The sequence below is a fragment of the Argentina silus genome (assembly GCF_951799395.1).
Source record: "Argentina silus genome assembly, chromosome: 1".
Taxonomy (NCBI): Eukaryota; Metazoa; Chordata; class Actinopteri; order Argentiniformes; family Argentinidae; genus Argentina; species Argentina silus.
The window spans coordinates 21,844,814-21,864,728 of NC_139655.1; the positions used below are offsets into that span (position 1 = coordinate 21,844,814).

General features: G+C 41.6%; 1 protein-coding gene across 4 annotated transcripts; it reads right to left on the bottom strand.

The window, feature by feature from the left end:
• Positions 1-1,888: 1,888 nt before the first annotated feature.
• LOC310801417 (uncharacterized protein) lies at positions 1,889-19,849 on the bottom strand. Of its 4 annotated transcripts, none has more exons than XM_083665441.1 (18): positions 19,708-19,849; positions 18,767-18,844; positions 15,479-15,583; positions 13,442-13,623; positions 13,213-13,277; positions 12,755-12,936; positions 11,419-12,603; positions 9,382-9,563; positions 9,153-9,217; positions 8,694-8,875; positions 7,358-8,542; positions 5,321-5,502; positions 5,092-5,156; positions 4,633-4,814; positions 4,267-4,490; positions 4,060-4,121; positions 3,817-3,965; positions 1,889-3,695 (listed from the first exon to the last, which is right to left on the bottom strand). In XM_083665441.1, the coding sequence occupies exons 1-18, from the start codon at positions 19,709-19,711 to the stop codon at positions 3,604-3,606; spliced, it is 4,371 nt and encodes a 1,456-aa protein (XP_083521567.1). In that variant the 5' UTR covers positions 19,712-19,849; the 3' UTR covers positions 1,889-3,603. The 4 variants fall into 4 exon arrangements, with proteins under 4 accessions (XP_083521567.1, XP_083521565.1, XP_083521568.1 ...); XM_083665439.1 differs by having other exon boundaries at positions 15,479-18,631; XM_083665442.1 differs by lacking the exon at positions 18,767-18,844 and having other exon boundaries at positions 19,708-19,846.
• Between the last annotated feature and the right edge of the window lie 66 nt (positions 19,850-19,915).

Here is a 19,915-nt window from a genome sequence, read left to right on the forward strand (position 1 = left end):
AGCTACTTACATCTTTATCTTTGCCAGACATCTTTGAATATGCAATGAAAGTCTGGTACTATTGTACATCACAAATTGCAGACTGTAACAGAATTGGAGACACTCCTCATTTTGGGAGACAGATTATGTTATGATTGTTAACATATGACTGTTATGATTGCTAGCAAAAATAAATCTGGGTGGTAGCTAAAAATCTAAGTTCTAGGTTTATTACGCTTTAGGTTTATGACTCTTTTGCTAATAATCATAATACTGATGCCTGATCTAAAAAAATTACAGTGTTTTTAGAAAACCAACGTTGTATAAACATTGTTTTTTGGTTGTATCGTTATATATCAGTCATGATGGAAATTGGTATGGTGCAACAATGTCGAAATCCAAACATTGTATAAATGTATGTAAAAGGATGTCGATTCACTGTCTTATGCCAACCATAGAGAGACGATAGGGAAAAACAACTGTGTGTGTAACTGAGGATCACTATCTTCTTGGATTACATTATTTTCTCCAGAGGAACCTATTTAAACAGAAAAGGCAGTGGGGCTAAACATTTAGTTACAACTCAGCCAATTCCTTGCATACCATCCAGAGACTCACCAAACCTGTCACAGCAACTCTGAAGATGTTCTTACACCAACTAATTAAACTATTTTTCAAGCTGAGCTGTAGTGTGTTGGCTATACATTAAATTATTGTATCACAGGATAACATTTTTGGTCATTCAATTGAATTATACTATCCCCATTATTTTGTCTGAGGACAAAGAAGGATACAACCCCTCATGAGGGATTCCAACTCCAGTGTGGCCTTTCACCAAATGCGACAGCACAGACTAGCTACATCAGAGCAAAAAGTAATTAAGATGATAGTTTAAGCTAATCTGCATTCACAAGTGGCGTCAGCTCAGAGCCTGATATACAGGTCCCACCAGGGTGATTTCTCACTACTCACCTGCTCCTTCACCACCCCTATCAACATCACCTGATTTGAGTGAATTGTTAAAACAATGACTCCTAGATTATTGCATGATTGTTCCTGCCAACTCTTGGGTAATATAATCTAGGACAACACAGGATACGTTTTGCTCTGAATAAGATAGTCAACAAGACAACTTGGGGGACATAAACTTACTGTCAACTACTACTACTATGACTACTACTACTGCTACCTACTACAGACCGACAACCAAACCTCTTCTGTCTCTTAAACTCTTGACAATGGCATGGAGCCCCATGAGAAGCTTCTTATCTAGCTGCATTAGTCTTATCTAGCTGTCTGGGATAGGAAACAATGAGACCAGATTTTGATGTGTCATGGTCTTACATGAGTCACAGTTATAACACTCTCTCACTCATGCACGCACGCACACACACACAGATTACCTCAGATCAGATTACCTCAAGTAAGGCATGCACATCTGCACCTCTTTTCTTCAAATTGTAAAACAGAAAAGCCAATGGTCAGGACAACAATCTAATCATTATCTAAACCAATAGGGCAGTTGTTCAGCCTGTGCCAGTGTTCTCTCAATGTAGGCTACAGTACAGTATGTGTTTTTGTGTCTCTTTCTTTTCACAAGAAACTACTTATCATGCTCTTGCATCAGATATCCAGATGCACCAGATATGTTCTCACACACATTCATTCACTCTCAATTTGTCAGAAGTTGTCTATACACAAGTAATCATGGAGGTTTACTTGTACAGTATGATGGTATCCCGTAATCACTCTTGATAATCAAATGCTTTTTGTACCAGAGGGAAATGTCAAAGGCAGATCCATCAAACAGGTTATCTGTCTTCATTGTATGTGGGTAAGAGAATAAGAAAAATAAGTAAAATAGAAACTGTATAATTCCTGCTCATAGACAAACTCACAACATGGCAAATTAGTTTTGATTTCTTATTATTTTAAATGTTTTAAATGTCATACATAGCCATCATTGGCACACTATTACATTGAGCACAGTATCCAGGAATTTTATTGTAGAAAAATAGACGTATATGTGACACAATATGGATATTACGGTCCCGTTTACATTATAATTCAGCAATAAGGCACGAGGGGACGTGCTTCTGTGACTTTATTCACGATAGAGCAGAGACTCGAGTGCCTTATTGCTTTTTTACAACGGTTACAAAACAAAATAGAGAATTGTGACAAGAAAACAATGCCTTAAGTATGTCTTTTGTGATAGATTGTAGTGTATTCTGCCCTGCGCTCAGAAATATAGTTCTCAAAACGACCACTGTTGTCTTGGTAACGTGATAATCAAATCTTTTATTCGAGTGTTTGCGCAGGGATATTACTGCGACGTATGGTAAACAGGCAAAACGCGTCATAGCTGTAACTTTATTCGGGAGGAAAGCACGTGTTCGAGTGCCTCTCGGCCAATCACAATGCTTGTTCTGATCAAACCGTTGTATAATTAAGCAGTAAGGCCAGAGATGCCGTGATTTATTGTCAATATTGTCACGGATAGGGGACTGTTATGCACGACGTGTAGCGAAGTGCCGGAAAACCCCTACCAAGTGACAATATTGAAGATAAATCACGGCCTCAAGGGCATTATTGTTTTTATACAATGGTTACACAACAAATCCGAAAATTGTGACTAGAAAACAATACGTTAAGTGTTTATTTTGTGATAGATTGTGGTTTCTGCCCTGCGCTGAAAAATATAATGACCAAAACTACAAACGTTGTCAAGGGAACGAAATCTACTGTGGCGCAGAAATATAATACAGTAGGTGATTTAACCGTGACATTATAGTAAATCACGGATTCGAACACCTCTTTGCCAATCACAATGCTTGTTTTCATCAACCCGCTGTATAATACAATCCAATTACAACCCACCTTTGTCAAAAAATTATGTACTATGGATAAATCCCACAGACACTTATCAGTGGTTCCTTGTTTTTCTTGTTTGGTAAAGCTAGGCAGTCACATGAACATATCGCTTATACAGAATGTAGGAGCAACGTCTTTCCATTTTTACTCGATGGACAAATAACAAACAATACAATGCCCTTGATAACTGCAGTACAATTTAAGAGATTGAGCATGTTATATTCCAGCATATTGGAAACAATATAATACCTATTGATTATACTATACCACATTCCATTCCATTTTCCTGGGTGGAATGGTTAAGTGTGCATCCATATCATTTTGAAACTTTCGTAATGTTATCATGCCTATTCAATCAAACCTGGTGACTGGGTTTCAGCGTTAAGTAAAAAAACAACATTCCTTTTGTGCTCCAAGAATACAATGCTCCAAGGATAAGTGCTCAACAAAACAATGTGTGATTCAAAAATCAGCTTCATATAATTTCGTATCATATCTAACATGCTTTATCATTGCACAGAAATAACTTGTCTTTGGTATGCAATAACTTATCCAATAAACTCAGTTAACATTATTCAATCAATACTGGTATTAATTTAATCTGATTTTAAAAAACTGTTACACATGTATCTCATTCCAGCGTAGATCTAAATTGTATGTACTTTATCCCAATACCAGTGTGCTAAGTCTCTTTCATACCACTGTTTGCTGTCAGTTTCGCATCTTTTCCAGTGGACATCACTATTGAGACTACTGCTGGCTTGGCAGTAGCAATGACAGAAATACCAGACACAAAGCAGTGAAGAGGCTGGTCTTACTGCTGACTTCACTTGATGACACAACTGCATATATGGAGAGAGGAAACAAAAACAGTTCCTGTTTACTTGATAATGCTAGTGAACACAGCAAATACTTTGATGTATTGATTGTTTGCAAATAATAGCAAACAAAACTTTCACTTACCCGTGCCATTGATTATAACTGAGGTGGGGTCAATGTTGAAAGCTGTGATGTTTTGTGCTGCATTTATCAAAACAGTGCCAATCGCGGTGCCATTGGGGACAGAGGAGGACACAAATGCTAAATTCATGGAATTGATAATTGATCCATTTCTGTGAATGAGAGAAAATCATGTTGTCAAGTAAGATGGATAGACACACAGACATTTTTAGATACAATATTATCCATTGAGTACAAACCAATCACCTGAATTCAGTCACAGTCAAACTGTTGAATGAGGAGAACGCTGCTTTATAGAAAGGTTCGAGCTGCAAGGCAGGAACAAAATTGGTCAGGTTTAGACAAATATCCCATTATTACTGTCATTCAAAACTATCAGTTCTGTTGTGCTCTCTCTTCCCATCTGAACTTTCAAATCTTTACGTGTTCTTTTGTTTAATTTTGGGCTCTCACATTTGTTTTGATCAACAATGCTCGGGTTTGGAAGGCCGAAGAGGCTGAGTTTGATAGGTCTGTAGTAAATGTCTCTCCAATGGATGTGAACATCGCCAGCACATTAATTAGTCCAACTGTGGTTGCAGCAGTCATGGTGTTGGAAGCAGTCGTGATAATGACAGTTGTGATGGCGGGACTAGTCGTCGAATTTGACATTTCATTTGTGGTCATATTTGGGGTCCCTGTGAACACAGATTTAATTAATTAATTAATTAATTAATGTAGCTTACTGTATAAGATTGTTGTATACGATGATAGTTTGTCCTCACATCATGCCTATGGCTAGTATATAGGTCTTTGGATATGCATTCAATGTTTACTCACTAACAACAGTGATGGAGTCTGGATCCACCGTGAGATTGAAGGTTGAGTTTGGATTGGACACAGCCTCTTGCAGTACATTTACAATGTCGGTACTCTGTGGAATAGGTTCAGTGGAGGTCTCATTGAACACCAGCTCCACCTCAGCCTCTGTGTCTTGTTCCACACGGGAACGGGACACAGGTCTACAAGGGGACACAAATGTTCAGAGGTCAGAGTCAATTTGGCAGGAATGAACAGTGGCCAGAGTCATATACACTGTACAGTGTGTAGCCTGTGCCTAAGGTTTGAACATCATCACTAGATAGGCATTTAAAAAAGGACAGAAATATCAATTGTTTAAGCTTCATTGCAGGATTATGCTTGAAATAAGACTTCTTGTGTTCTGAAAGACTGGCAAGATAATGGGTAAATCAAACCAAAGGTTTTACAGAGTTATTATAGCATATCAAAGAATATTACCTGAATGCAATGACAATGGTACGGATGAAAAGGAGGCCAAATCTTGTTCGGTAGATCTGGTCAAACTGTAATGAGGAAGAGAGAGAAGACTGTTACGGTCTATCAAATAATATGACTGATTGTCCACACCAATTCAAAATGTACTGTACATTCAATATTGATTATTACACTGTCATGCTGTAAATATATTAGTATTTTTTTAATTCACATCTGGAATTCACAGACTTACCACTTCAACAACAGCTATTGCTAATGTTTGAAATTCTGTACTTTGAGGGTTATTCAAAGCTGGTTCAAATGTTTGTTGTATGGTGATTTGTAAAGCCACCACTGGAGCCACCACTGGATCAGGTGTTGTGGTTGTTGTTGTTATTGTGGTGGTGGTTATCGGGGTGGTAGTTGCAGAAACACCTGGAATTCAAAGAATCAAATGAATCTCTTTTACAGTTAAAAGAGGCTTTACTTGAAATTGTGCTTAAAGGGGCCATGTAATCATTCTAATTTTCATTTCCAAACATTCCTGGATATCTAAAAAGTCACTGTGTGTGTTTTGTTGTAAGAAAGGTCATCACTAAATATTTGTAATCACTATTTTCCCTTTGCCTCTGCTTGTTATTGAAATGCATACTCTGCTGGTGTGGGCATGGTGGTGCATTTTTGATTAACAGTTCGTCTTGTGAGTCATTCTTTCATTGATATCCTCCTGATACCCAGCAATTCATTTTTGCCCACTCTTGGTCCGTATCTCAGGCCATACATGCCACTATATTAAGTCCTGTTGTACCTGAGAGGACGTTCAGGTCGTTTCAATTATATCATATGTGTGGGGGTGTGCCCTTCCCAATGGTATTTTCCTGATTCCTCAAAATGGCTGCCATAAAAACTAACACAATTTCTGGAAAGAAAAAAGGTAAGTGTGTAATTGTGTAATGAAATGAACCGGGGGGATTTCTGGTCTTTTCTCCCGTTCTGTGGCAAGCCAGCTCTGTCGGTGCTGGGATCCGGGTTGGCCGGGGCTGCTACTACTGGTCCTCCCAATGCAAGCGTGCAGCTCAGGGTTGCATGAGTTGGGGTGGTCGTGGTGCTGGCCCTGGGCGATCATGGGTTCCTGCTTCTTTCATTGGCCTTGGGGTTCCCCTCCTCCTCCCGGGAGGCATGCAGTCTCTGACAGACTGAAGGTTTGGGCCGGCCGGGTCTGCTGCTGTTAGCCTTCCCCGCAATCATTGTCTGTAGGCGGGGAATGCCTTGTGCGATTGGTCGAGTCGTGGCTGGGTCGGCCTGGGTGACTGGTGTTGGCACCACTGAGTCTGTACAGGTCGTGGGGGCAATTTCGGGTCCTTCTTCCCGTTCAGTAGCGAGCGGACTCTGGTGTTGCTGGGGTTTGTGTTGGCTGGGGCCTCTGCTGTAGTCCCTCCCAGTCCAGGCGTGAGGCTCAGGGATATTATGGACTCTTGCAGCTCAATTGTTAAATCTAGCATATTTACTATATTGTAACATTTTTTTTTTTACCCCAAACACTTTTTTTTGCAAAAAATATAATTCAAAAACCAAGTTTTTGCTGGATCTCAGGAGATACACGTGTTACTTTCTTAAGTTCAATGCTTACCAATTCTTTAGCAGTCTACAGTGTCTCTTATACGGATTTATGAAGCATTTCTGTTGTTACAAAATTTTTGGTAACTTTGGCACGAGCTTTGTGAAATTCTTAGCAATTCTACCATGCTCATAAGTTAACGAACAGGTTGTTTTTCTAGCTTACAAAATACATCACTGTGCGAGCTCAAACAACATAACTTCAAATACATCATTTTCTTACCGTTTTTGCACTGTGCTGGCTTAAACGGGAGGGATGTAAAACGTAAAGAAATTATATTATTGGTTTATTTGATTGAGTTGTACTTGGTTGTGATTGGTGTATTCAAATCAGATCACCTGCTGAGGTTGTGTGGGGGGCCAAAATCACACCCACGTAAAACGAGCTGTAATTTGAGGCGCACTTTTGAAACTGCTGTAATACTAAGCTACGGTCATCATACTTTTCACAATTTCACAGCGTGACTTCAACTTCATATTGTGCAAATACCACATAAAAACCGGGTTTAGACTACATTAATGTGTGACTGTGACAGTGGTCAAAAATCGTCAGAAGTGAGCTTCATTCAGACAAACCTTTTTGGCAGCCACCTCCAAAAAACACAAAAGCAGCGAAAAGGTTCATAAAATTGACCCAAGGGTGAAATAGAGTAATCAATGTCAATATACTCACCTTGACCAGCAGTTGTAGTTGATCCACCTGTTGTAGTGAGTTGAGCTGTAACAGTTGTAGTGGGTTGGGCTGTAGTTGATGCACCAGTTGTAGTGGTCTGTGTATCTGTAACAATTGATGCACCAGTTGTAGTAGGTTGAGCTGTAGCAGTTGTTGTTGACCCTACAGTGACAGGTGTAGTGGATTGTGTATCTGTAACGGTTGATGCACCAGTTGTAGTGGATTGGACTGTAGTTGATCCTTCAGTGACAGTTGTAGTGGGTTGGACTGTAGTTGATGCACCAGTTGTAGTGGTCTGTGTATCTGTAACAGTTGATGCACCAGTTGTAGTAGGTTGAGCTGTAACAGTTGTTGTTGATTCAGCAGTAACAGTTGTTGTGGGTTGGACTGTAGTTGATGCACCAGTTGTAGTGGTCTGTGTATCTGTAACAATTGATGCACCAGTTGTAGTGGGTTGGGCTGTAGCAGTTGTTGTTGATCCTTCAGTAACAGTTGTAGTGGGTTGGACTGTAGTTGATGCACCAGTTGTAGTGGTCTGGGCTGTAGCAGTTGTTGTTGATCCAGCAGTAACAGTTGTAGTGGGTTGGACTGTAGTTGATGCACCAGTTGTAGTGGGTTGGGCTGTAACAGTTGTAGTTGATCCTTCAGTGACAGTAGTAGTGGGTTGGACTGTAGTTGATGCACCAGTTGTAGTAGGTTGGGCTGTAACAGTTGAAGTTGATCCACCAGTGACAGTTGAAGTAGGTTGGAATGTAGTTGATGGACCAGTTGTCGTAGGTTGAGCTGTAACAGTTGTTGTTGATCCAGCTGTAACAGTTGTAGTGGGTTGGACTGTAGTTGATGCACCAGTTGTAGTTGGTTGGGCTGTAGCAGTTGTTGTTGATCCTTCAGTGACAGTTGTAGTGGGTTGGACTGTAGTTGATGCACCAGTTGTAGTGGGTTGTGTATCTGTAACGGTTGATGCACCAGTTGTCATGGGTTGGGCTGTAGCACTTGTTGTTGATCCGGCAGTAACAGTTGTAGTGGGTTGGACTGTAGTTGATGCACCAGTTGTAGTGGTCTGTGTATCTGTAACAGTTGATGCACCAGTTGTAGTAGGTTGAGCTGTAACAGTTGTTGTTGATCCAGCGGTAACAGTAGAAGTGGGTTGGACTGTAGGTGATGCACCAGTTGTAGTAGGTTGGGCTGTAACAGTTGTAGTTGATCCACCAGAAAATTAATTCATTAATTAATGTAGCTTACTGTATAAGATTGTTGTATACGATGATAGTTTGTCCTCACATCATGCCTAATGCTAGTATATAGGTCTTTGGATATGCATTCAATGTTTACTCACGAATAACAGTGATGGAGTCTGGATCCACCGTGAGATTGAAGGTTGAGTTTGGATCGGACACAGCCTCTTGCAGTACATTTACAATGTCGGTACTCTGTGGAATAGGTTCAGTGGAGGTCTCATTGAACACCAGCTCCACCTCAGCCTCTGTGTCTTGTTCCACACGGAAACGGGACACAGGTCTACAAGGGGACACAAATGTTCAGAGGTCAGAGTCAATTTGGCAGGAATGAACAGTGGCCAGAGTCATATACACTGTACAGTGTGTAGCCTGTGCCTAAGGTTTGAACATCATCACTAGATAGGCATTTAAAAAAGGACAGAAATATCAATTGTTTTAGCTTCATTGCAGGATTATGCTTGAAATAAGACTTCTTGTGTTCTGAAAGACTGGCAAGATAATGGGTAAATCAAACCAAAGGTTTTACAGAGTTATTATAGCATATCATAGAATATTACCTGAATGCAATGACAATGGTACGGATGAAAAGGAGGCCAAATCTTGTTCGGTAGATCTGGTCAAACTGTAATGAGGAAGAGAGAGAAGACTGTTACGGTCTATCAAATAATATGACTGATTGTCCACACCAATTCAAAATGTACTGTACATTCAATATTGATTATTACACTGTCATGCTGTAAATATATTAGTATTTTTTTAATTCACATCTGGAATTCACAGACTTACCACTTCAACAACAGCTATTGCTAATGTTTGAAATTCTGTACTTTGAGGGTTATTCAAAGCTGGTTCAAATGTTTGTTGTATGGTGATTTGTAAAGCCACCACTGGAGCCACCACTGGATCAGGTGTTGTGGTTGTTGTTGTTATTGTGGTGGTGGTTATCGGGGTGGTAGTTGCAGAAACACCTGGAATTCAAAGAATCAAATGAATCTCTTTTACAGTTAAAAGAGGCTTTACTTGAAATTGTGCTTAAAGGGGCCATGTAATCATTCTAATTTTCATTTCCAAACATTCCTGGATATCTAAAAAGTCACTGTGTGTGTTTTGTTGTAAGAAAGGTCATCACTAAATATTTGTAATCACTATTTTCCCTTTGCCTCTGCTTGTTATTGAAATGCATACTCTGCTGGTGTGGGCATGGTGGTGCATTTTTGATTAACAGTTCGTCTTGTGAGTCATTCTTTCATTGATATCCTCCTGATACCCAGCAATTCATTTTTGCCCACTCTTGGTCCGTATCTCAGGCCATACATGCCACTATATTAAGTCCTGTTGTACCTGAGAGGACGTTCAGGTCGTTTCAATTATATCATATGTGTGGGGGTGTGCCCTTCCCAATGGTATTTTCCTGATTCCTCAAAATGGCTGCCATAAAAACTAACACAATTTCTGGAAAGAAAAAAGGTAAGTGTGTAATTGTGTAATGAAATGAACCGGGGGGATTTCTGGTCTTTTCTCCCGTTCTGTGGCAAGCCAGCTCTGTCGGTGCTGGGATCCGGGTTGGCCGGGGCTGCTACTACTGGTCCTCCCAATGCAAGCGTGCAGCTCAGGGTTGCATGAGTTGGGGTGGTCGTGGTGCTGGCCCTGGGCGATCATGGGTTCCTGCTTCTTTCATTGGCCTTGGGGTTCCCCTCCTCCTCCCGGGAGGCATGCAGTCTCTGACAGACTGAAGGTTTGGGCCGGCCGGGTCTGCTGCTGTTAGCCTTCCCCGCAATCATTGTCTGTAGGCGGGGAATGCCTTGTGCGATTGGTCGAGTCGTGGCTGGGTCGGCCTGGGTGACTGGTGTTGGCACCACTGAGTCTGTACAGGTCGTGGGGGCAATTTCGGGTCCTTCTTCCCGTTCAGTAGCGAGCGGACTCTGGTGTTGCTGGGGTTTGTGTTGGCTGGGGCCTCTGCTGTAGTCCCTCCCAGTCCAGGCGTGAGGCTCAGGGATATTATGGACTCTTGCAGCTCAATTGTTAAATCTAGCATATTTACTATATTGTAACATTTTTTTTTTTACCCCAAACACTTTTTTTTGCAAAAAATATAATTCAAAAACCAAGTTTTTGCTGGATCTCAGGAGATACACGTGTTACTTTCTTAAGTTCAATGCTTACCAATTCTTTAGCAGTCTACAGTGTCTCTTATACGGATTTATGAAGCATTTCTGTTGTTACAAAATTTTTGGTAACTTTGGCACGAGCTTTGTGAAATTCTTAGCAATTCTACCATGCTCATAAGTTAACGAACAGGTTGTTTTTCTAGCTTACAAAATACATCACTGTGCGAGCTCAAACAACATAACTTCAAATACATCATTTTCTTACCGTTTTTGCACTGTGCTGGCTTAAACGGGAGGGATGTAAAACGTAAAGAAATTATATTATTGGTTTATTTGATTGAGTTGTACTTGGTTGTGATTGGTGTATTCAAATCAGATCACCTGCTGAGGTTGTGTGGGGGGCCAAAATCACACCCACGTAAAACGAGCTGTAATTTGAGGCGCACTTTTGAAACTGCTGTAATACTAAGCTACGGTCATCATACTTTTCACAATTTCACAGCGTGACTTCAACTTCATATTGTGCAAATACCACATAAAAACCGGGTTTAGACTACATTAATGTGTGACTGTGACAGTGGTCAAAAATCGTCAGAAGTGAGCTTCATTCAGACAAACCTTTTTGGCAGCCACCTCCAAAAAACACAAAAGCAGCGAAAAGGTTCATAAAATTGACCCAAGGGTGAAATAGAGTAATCAATGTCAATATACTCACCTTGACCAGCAGTTGTAGTTGATCCACCTGTTGTAGTGAGTTGAGCTGTAACAGTTGTAGTGGGTTGGGCTGTAGTTGATGCACCAGTTGTAGTGGTCTGTGTATCTGTAACAATTGATGCACCAGTTGTAGTAGGTTGAGCTGTAGCAGTTGTTGTTGACCCTACAGTGACAGGTGTAGTGGATTGTGTATCTGTAACGGTTGATGCACCAGTTGTAGTGGATTGGACTGTAGTTGATCCTTCAGTGACAGTTGTAGTGGGTTGGACTGTAGTTGATGCACCAGTTGTAGTGGTCTGTGTATCTGTAACAGTTGATGCACCAGTTGTAGTGGGTTGGGCTGTAGCAGTTGTTGTTGATTCAGCAGTAACAGTTGTTGTGGGTTGGACTGTAGTTGATGCACCAGTTGTAGTGGTCTGTGTATCTGTAACAATTGATGCACCAGTTGTAGTGGGTTGGGCTGTAGCAGTTGTTGTTGATCCTTCAGTAACAGTTGTAGTGGGTTGGACTGTAGTTGATGCACCAGTTGTAGTGGTCTGGGCTGTAGCAGTTGTTGTTGATCCAGCAGTAACAGTTGTAGTGGGTTGGACTGTAGTTGATGCACCAGTTGTAGTGGGTTGGGCTGTAACAGTTGTAGTTGATCCTTCAGTGACAGTAGTAGTGGGTTGGACTGTAGTTGATGCACCAGTTGTAGTAGGTTGGGCTGTAACAGTTGAAGTTGATCCACCAGTGACAGTTGAAGTAGGTTGGAATGTAGTTGATGGACCAGTTGTCGTAGGTTGAGCTGTAACAGTTGTTGTTGATCCAGCTGTAACAGTTGTAGTGGGTTGGACTGTAGTTGATGCACCAGTTGTAGTTGGTTGGGCTGTAGCAGTTGTTGTTGATCCTTCAGTGACAGTTGTAGTGGGTTGGACTGTAGTTGATGCACCAGTTGTAGTGGGTTGTGTATCTGTAACGGTTGATGCACCAGTTGTCATGGGTTGGGCTGTAGCACTTGTTGTTGATCCGGCAGTAACAGTTGTAGTGGGTTGGACTGTAGTTGATGCACCAGTTGTAGTGGTCTGTGTATCTGTAACAGTTGATGCACCAGTTGTAGTAGGTTGAGCTGTAACAGTTGTTGTTGATCCAGCGGTAACAGTAGAAGTGGGTTGGACTGTAGGTGATGCACCAGTTGTAGTAGGTTGGGCTGTAACAGTTGTAGTTGATCCACCAGAAAATTAATTCATTAATTAATGTAGCTTACTGTATAAGATTGTTGTATACGATGATAGTTTGTCCTCACATCATGCCTAATGCTAGTATATAGGTCTTTGGATATGCATTCAATGTTTACTCACGAATAACAGTGATGGAGTCTGGATCCACCGTGAGATTGAAGGTTGAGTTTGGATCGGACACAGCCTCTTGCAGTACATTTACAATGTCGGTACTCTGTGGAATAGGTTCAGTGGAGGTCTCATTGAACACCAGCTCCACCTCAGCCTCTGTGTCTTGTTCCACACGGAAACGGGACACAGGTCTACAAGGGGACACAAATGTTCAGAGGTCAGAGTCAATTTGGCAGGAATGAACAGTGGCCAGAGTCATATACACTGTACAGTGTGTAGCCTGTGCCTAAGGTTTGAACATCATCACTAGATAGGCATTTAAAAAGGACAGAAATATCAATTGTTTTAGCTTCATTGCAGGATTATGCTTGAAATAAGACTTCTTGTGTTCTGAAAGACTGGCAAGATAATGGGTAAATCAAACCAAAGGTTTTACAGAGTTATTATAGCATATCATAGAATATTACCTGAATGCAATGACAATGGTACGGATGAAAAGGAGGCCAAATCTTGTTCGGTAGATCTGGTCAAACTGTAATGAGGAAGAGAGAGAAGACTGTTACGGTCTATCAAATAATATGACTGATTGTCCACACCAATTCAAAATGTACTGTACATTCAATATTGATTATTACACTGTCATGCTGTAAATATATTAGTATTTTTTTAATTCACATCTGGAATTCACAGACTTACCACTTCAACAACAGCTATTGCTAATGTTTGAAATTCTGTACTTTGAGGGTTATTCAAAGCTGGTTCAAATGTTTGTTGTATGGTGATTTGTAAAGCCACCACTGGAGCCACCACTGGATCAGGTGTTGTGGTTGTTGTTGTTATTGTGGTGGTGGTTATCGGGGTGGTAGTTGCAGAAACACCTGGAATTCAAAGAATCAAATGAATCTCTTTTACAGTTAAAAGAGGCTTTACTTGAAATTGTGCTTAAAGGGGCCATGTAATCATTCTAATTTTCATTTCCAAACATTCCTGGATATCTAAAAAGTCACTGTGTGTGTTTTGTTGTAAGAAAGGTCATCACTAAATATTTGTAATCACTATTTTCCCTTTGCCTCTGCTTGTTATTGAAATGCATACTCTGCTGGTGTGGGCATGGTGGTGCATTTTTGATTAACAGTTCGTCTTGTGAGTCATTCTTTCATTGATATCCTCCTGATACCCAGCAATTCATTTTTGCCCACTCTTGGTCCGTATCTCAGGCCATACATGCCACTATATTAAGTCCTGTTGTACCTGAGAGGACGTTCAGGTCGTTTCAATTATATCATATGTGTGGGGGTGTGCCCTTCCCAATGGTATTTTCCTGATTCCTCAAAATGGCTGCCATAAAAACTAACACAATTTCTGGAAAGAAAAAAGGTAAGTGTGTAATTGTGTAATGAAATGAACCGGGGGGATTTCTGGTCTTTTCTCCCGTTCTGTGGCAAGCCAGCTCTGTCGGTGCTGGGATCCGGGTTGGCCGGGGCTGCTACTACTGGTCCTCCCAATGCAAGCGTGCAGCTCAGGGTTGCATGAGTTGGGGTGGTCGTGGTGCTGGCCCTGGGCGATCATGGGTTCCTGCTTCTTTCATTGGCCTTGGGGTTCCCCTCCTCCTCCCGGGAGGCATGCAGTCTCTGACAGACTGAAGGTTTGGGCCGGCCGGGTCTGCTGCTGTTAGCCTTCCCCGCAATCATTGTCTGTAGGCGGGGAATGCCTTGTGCGATTGGTCGAGTCGTGGCTGGGTCGGCCTGGGTGACTGGTGTTGGCACCACTGAGTCTGTACAGGTCGTGGGGGCAATTTCGGGTCCTTCTTCCCGTTCAGTAGCGAGCGGACTCTGGTGTTGCTGGGGTTTGTGTTGGCTGGGGCCTCTGCTGTAGTCCCTCCCAGTCCAGGCGTGAGGCTCAGGGATATTATGGACTCTTGCAGCTCAATTGTTAAATCTAGCATATTTACTATATTGTAACATTTTTTTTTTTACCCCAAACACTTTTTTTTGCAAAAAATATAATTCAAAAACCAAGTTTTTGCTGGATCTCAGGAGATACACGTGTTACTTTCTTAAGTTCAATGCTTACCAATTCTTTAGCAGTCTACAGTGTCTCTTATACGGATTTATGAAGCATTTCTGTTGTTACAAAATTTTTGGTAACTTTGGCACGAGCTTTGTGAAATTCTTAGCAATTCTACCATGCTCATAAGTTAACGAACAGGTTGTTTTTCTAGCTTACAAAATACATCACTGTGCGAGCTCAAACAACATAACTTCAAATACATCATTTTCTTACCGTTTTTGCACTGTGCTGGCTTAAACGGGAGGGATGTAAAACGTAAAGAAATTATATTATTGGTTTATTTGATTGAGTTGTACTTGGTTGTGATTGGTGTATTCAAATCAGATCACCTGCTGAGGTTGTGTGGGGGGCCAAAATCACACCCACGTAAAACGAGCTGTAATTTGAGGCGCACTTTTGAAACTGCTGTAATACTAAGCTACGGTCATCATACTTTTCACAATTTCACAGCGTGACTTCAACTTCATATTGTGCAAATACCACATAAAAACCGGGTTTAGACTACATTAATGTGTGACTGTGACAGTGGTCAAAAATCGTCAGAAGTGAGCTTCATTCAGACAAACCTTTTTGGCAGCCACCTCCAAAAAACACAAAAGCAGCGAAAAGGTTCATAAAATTGACCCAAGGGTGAAATAGAGTAATCAATGTCAATATACTCACCTTGACCAGCAGTTGTAGTTGATCCACCTGTTGTAGTGAGTTGAGCTGTAACAGTTGTAGTGGGTTGGGCTGTAGTTGATGCACCAGTTGTAGTGGTCTGTGTATCTGTAACAATTGATGCACCAGTTGTAGTAGGTTGAGCTGTAGCAGTTGTTGTTGACCCTACAGTGACAGGTGTAGTGGATTGTGTATCTGTAACGGTTGATGCACCAGTTGTAGTGGATTGGACTGTAGTTGATCCTTCAGTGACAGTTGTAGTGGGTTGGACTGTAGTTGATGCACCAGTTGTAGTTGTTTGGGCTGTAACAGTTGTAGTTGATCCACCAGTGACAGTTGAAGTAGGTTGGAATGTAGTTGATGCACCAGTTGTAGTGGGTTGGACTGTAGTTGATGCACCAGATGTAGTGGTCTGTGTATCTGTAACAGTTGATGCACCAGTTGTAGTGGGTTGTGTATCTGTAACGGTTGATGCACCAGTTGTCGTGGGTTGGGCTGTAGCAGTTGTTGTTGATCCGGCAGTAACAGTTGTAGTGGGTAGGACTGTAGTTGATCCTTCAGTGACAGTAGAAGTGGGTTGGACTGTAGTTGATGCACCAGTTGTAGTAGGTTGGGCTGTAACAGTTGTAGTTGATACACCAGTGACAGTTGAAGTAGGTTGGACTGTAGTTGATGCACCAGTTGTAGTAGGTTGGGCTGTAACAGTTGTAGTTGATCCACCAGTGACAGTTGTAGTGGGTTGGACTGTAGTTGATGCACCAGTTGTAGTTGGTTGGGCTGTAGCAGTTGTTGTTGATCCTTCAGTGACAGTTGTAGTGGGTTGGACTGTAGTTGATGCACCAGTTGTAGTGGGTTGTGTATCTGTAACGGTTGATGCACCAGTTGTAGTGGGTTGGGCTGTAACAGTTGTTGTTGATCCTTCAGTGACAGTTGTAGTGGGTTGGACTGTAGTTGATGCACCAGTTGTAGTAGGTTGGGCTGTAACAGTTGTAGTTGATCCACCAGTGACAGTTGTAGTGGGTTGGACTGTAGTTGATGCACCAGTTGTAGTTGGTTGGGCTGTAGCAGTTGTTGTTGATCCTTCAGTGACAGTTGTAGTGGGTTGGACTGTAGTTGATGCATCAGTTGTAGTGGTCTGTGTATCTGTAACAGTTGATGCACCAGTTGTAGTGGGTTGTGTATCTGTAACGGTTGATGCACCAGTTGTCGTGGGTTGGGCTGTAGCAGTAGTTGTTGATCCGGCAGTAACAGTTGTAGTGGGTAGGACTGTAGTTGATCCTTCAGTGACAGTAGAAGTGGGTTGGACTGTAGTTGATGCACCAGTTGTAGTAGGTTGGGCTGTAACAGCTGTAGTTGATCCACCAGTGACAGTTGTAGTGGGTTGGACTGTAGTTGATGCACCAGTTGTAGTGGTCTGTGTATCTGTAACAGTTGATGCACCAGTTGTAGTTGGTTGAGCTGTAACAGTTGTTGTTGATCCAGCAGTAACGGTTGTAGTGGGTTGGACTGTAGTTGATGCACCAGTTGTAGTGGTCTGTGTATCTGTAACAGTTGATGCACCAGTTGTAGTAGGTTGAGCTGTAACAGTTGTTGTTGATCCAGCAGTAACAGTTGTAGTGGGTTGGACTGTAGTTGATGCACCAGTTGTAGTGGTCTGTGTATCTGTAACAATTGATGCACCAGTTGTAGTGGGTTGTGTATCTGTAACAGTTGATGCACCAGTTGTCGTGGGTTGGGCTGTTGCAGTTATTGTTGATCCGGCAGTCACAGTTGTAGTGGGTAGGACTGTAGTTGATCCTTCAGTGACAGTTGTAGTGGGTTGGACTGTTGTTGATGCACCAGTTGTAGTAGGTTGGGCTGTAACAGTTGTAGTTGATCCACCAGTTCCAGTTGTAGTAGGTTGGGCTGTAACAGTTGTTGTTGATCCACCAGTGACAGTTGAAGTCGGTTGGAATGTAGTTGATGCACCAGTTGTAGTGGTTTGGGCTGTAGCAGTTGTTGTGGATCCACCGGTGACAGTTGTAGTGGGTTGGACTGTAGTTGATGCACCAGTTGTAGTGGGTTGGGCTGTAACAGTTGTAGTTGATCCTTCAGTGACAGTTGTAGTGGGTTGGACTGTAGTTGATGCACCAGTTGTAGTGGGTTGTGTATCTATAACGGTTGATGCACCAGTTGTAGTGGGTTGGGCTGTAGCAGTTGTTGTTGATCCTTCAGTGACAGTTGTAGTGGGTTGGACTGTAGTTGATGCACCAGTTGTAGTGGGTTGGGCTGTAGCAGTTGTTGTTGATCCTTCAGTGACAGTTGTAGTGGGTTGGACTGTAGTTGATGCATCAGTTGTAGTGGGTTGGGCTGTAACAGTTGTAGTTGATCCACCAGTGACAGTTGAAGTAGGTTGGAATGTAGTTGATGCATCAGTTGTAGTGGTCTGTGTATCTGTAACAGTTGATGCACCAGTTGTAGTGGGTTGTGTATCTGTAACGGTTGATGCACCAGTTGTCGTGGGTTGGGCTGTAGCAGTTGTTGTTGATCCGGCAGTAACAGTTGTAGTGGGTAGGACTGTAGTTGATCCTTCAGTGACAGTAGAAGTGGGTTGGACTGTAGTTGATGCACCAGTTGTAGTAGGTTGGGCTGTAACAGTTGTAGTTGATCCACCAGTTCCAGTTGTAGTAGGTTGGGCTGTAACAGTTGTTGTTGACCCTACAGTAACAGTTGTAGTAGGCTGGACTGTAGTTGATCCACCAGTGACAGTTGTAGTGGGTTGGACTGTAGTTGATGCACCAGTTGTAGTGGGTTGTGTATCTGTAACACTTGATGCACCAGTTGTAGTAGGTTGGGCTGTAGCAGTTGTTGTTGACCCTACAGTCACAGTTGTAGTGGGTTGGACTGTAGTTGATGCACCAGTTGTAGTTGGTTGTGTATCTGTAACAGTTGATGCACCAGTTGTCGTGGGTTGGGCTGCAGCAGTTGTTGTTGATCCGGCAGTAACAGTTGTAGTGGGTAGGACTGTAGTTGATCCTTCAGTGACAGTAGAAGTGGGTTGGACTGTAGTTGATGCACCAGTTGTAGTAGTTTGGGCTGTAACAGTTGTAGTTGATCCACCAGTGACAGTTGATGTAGGTTGGAATGTAGTTGATGCACCAGTTGTAGTGAGTTGGGCTGTAACAGTTGTAGTTGATCCTTCAGTGACAGTTGTAATGGTTTGTTTGGTAAAAATTGTGTCAAAGTTAACAAACACAATTTAATTGATTAAAACTAGAGCAAAACTAGAAAATCTATTTTTTTTCCACTTACCAACAAGTAGGAGAAGTGTTACTCGCCATAAACTCATCTTGAATGTTCTTTCAAATGTACCATCTACAGAACCAGACACTTGAAATGGGGGAATTGACAGGCAAACACATTTGAATCATATTCCACATTTTAGGGCAGAGGGCACAGTCAAAGGGCACAATCATGAGAAGCACAGCTGCAACAGTTTTAAGCCTACAAACTGTTGTAGGTGTAGCTAGGCAAATTCTTGTGTTGGTATTGATTAATCCATGAGAATAAGACTGCTGGGAAACCTTTTCTGATAATCATAGAGTTATGTACGTTTTTGTATTCATATTTTTTCACTAAAAAACAAACAAAATCCTATAAATACAGCATCTGGTAGACAAATTATTGCTGGTAAACAAATTATTGCTGCATTCTTAGGTTCAAATCTGCCTCTGCATTTAATGAATAAATTGAGACACATTTGTCAGAGCAATATATGCCATTGGCGACTTCTGCAGTTATAACTACAATATCTGAGATTTTAAATAGCTACATACATCATAAGCCTAGCACTGTAAGAATGTTCAGACTGGAGGAGACCCAGGAATTTACATTGCATCAATGTTGAAATAGGTGGGAAAAGGGTTAGTGTTCAAGACCTTTCTTTTTTTGGCTCACAATAAATAATGTATTCATTGCTTAAAATAAAGAGCCAGCTGAAACATACAGTAGTATCTACAATGTATTTACATTTTTAAATATGCATTAGAAGAAATCCAGAATTAATGTATTTCACCTGATGAGGGCAATTCATACAATATGTGCACTTTGCTCATCACTTTCTCCATAGTTAACATGTCTGCCAGTAAGACAGCATCCTACAGATACTTTAGTGTTAGGGTTACAAAGAAAATACTTTTAACAGAGCAAGCTTGACAAAAAACCTCAAAACAATATTTTTTTAAATAACTCACCCATTATTGCAAAATTATAAATGTGTTGATTTTATGACGTCTTTGTGAATAGATGGCTCAAGCTGTGATGAGTTGTGTATTCAGTATCTGCTCCAGGACACTTGGTCAGAATTTAGTGAGTAGTTCTAACATTAAAATCTGTGATGAGCCCCTCTTAAGGGATGCCACTTTCAGTGTTGCCACTTTTATAAGTTCATTTGACATGACG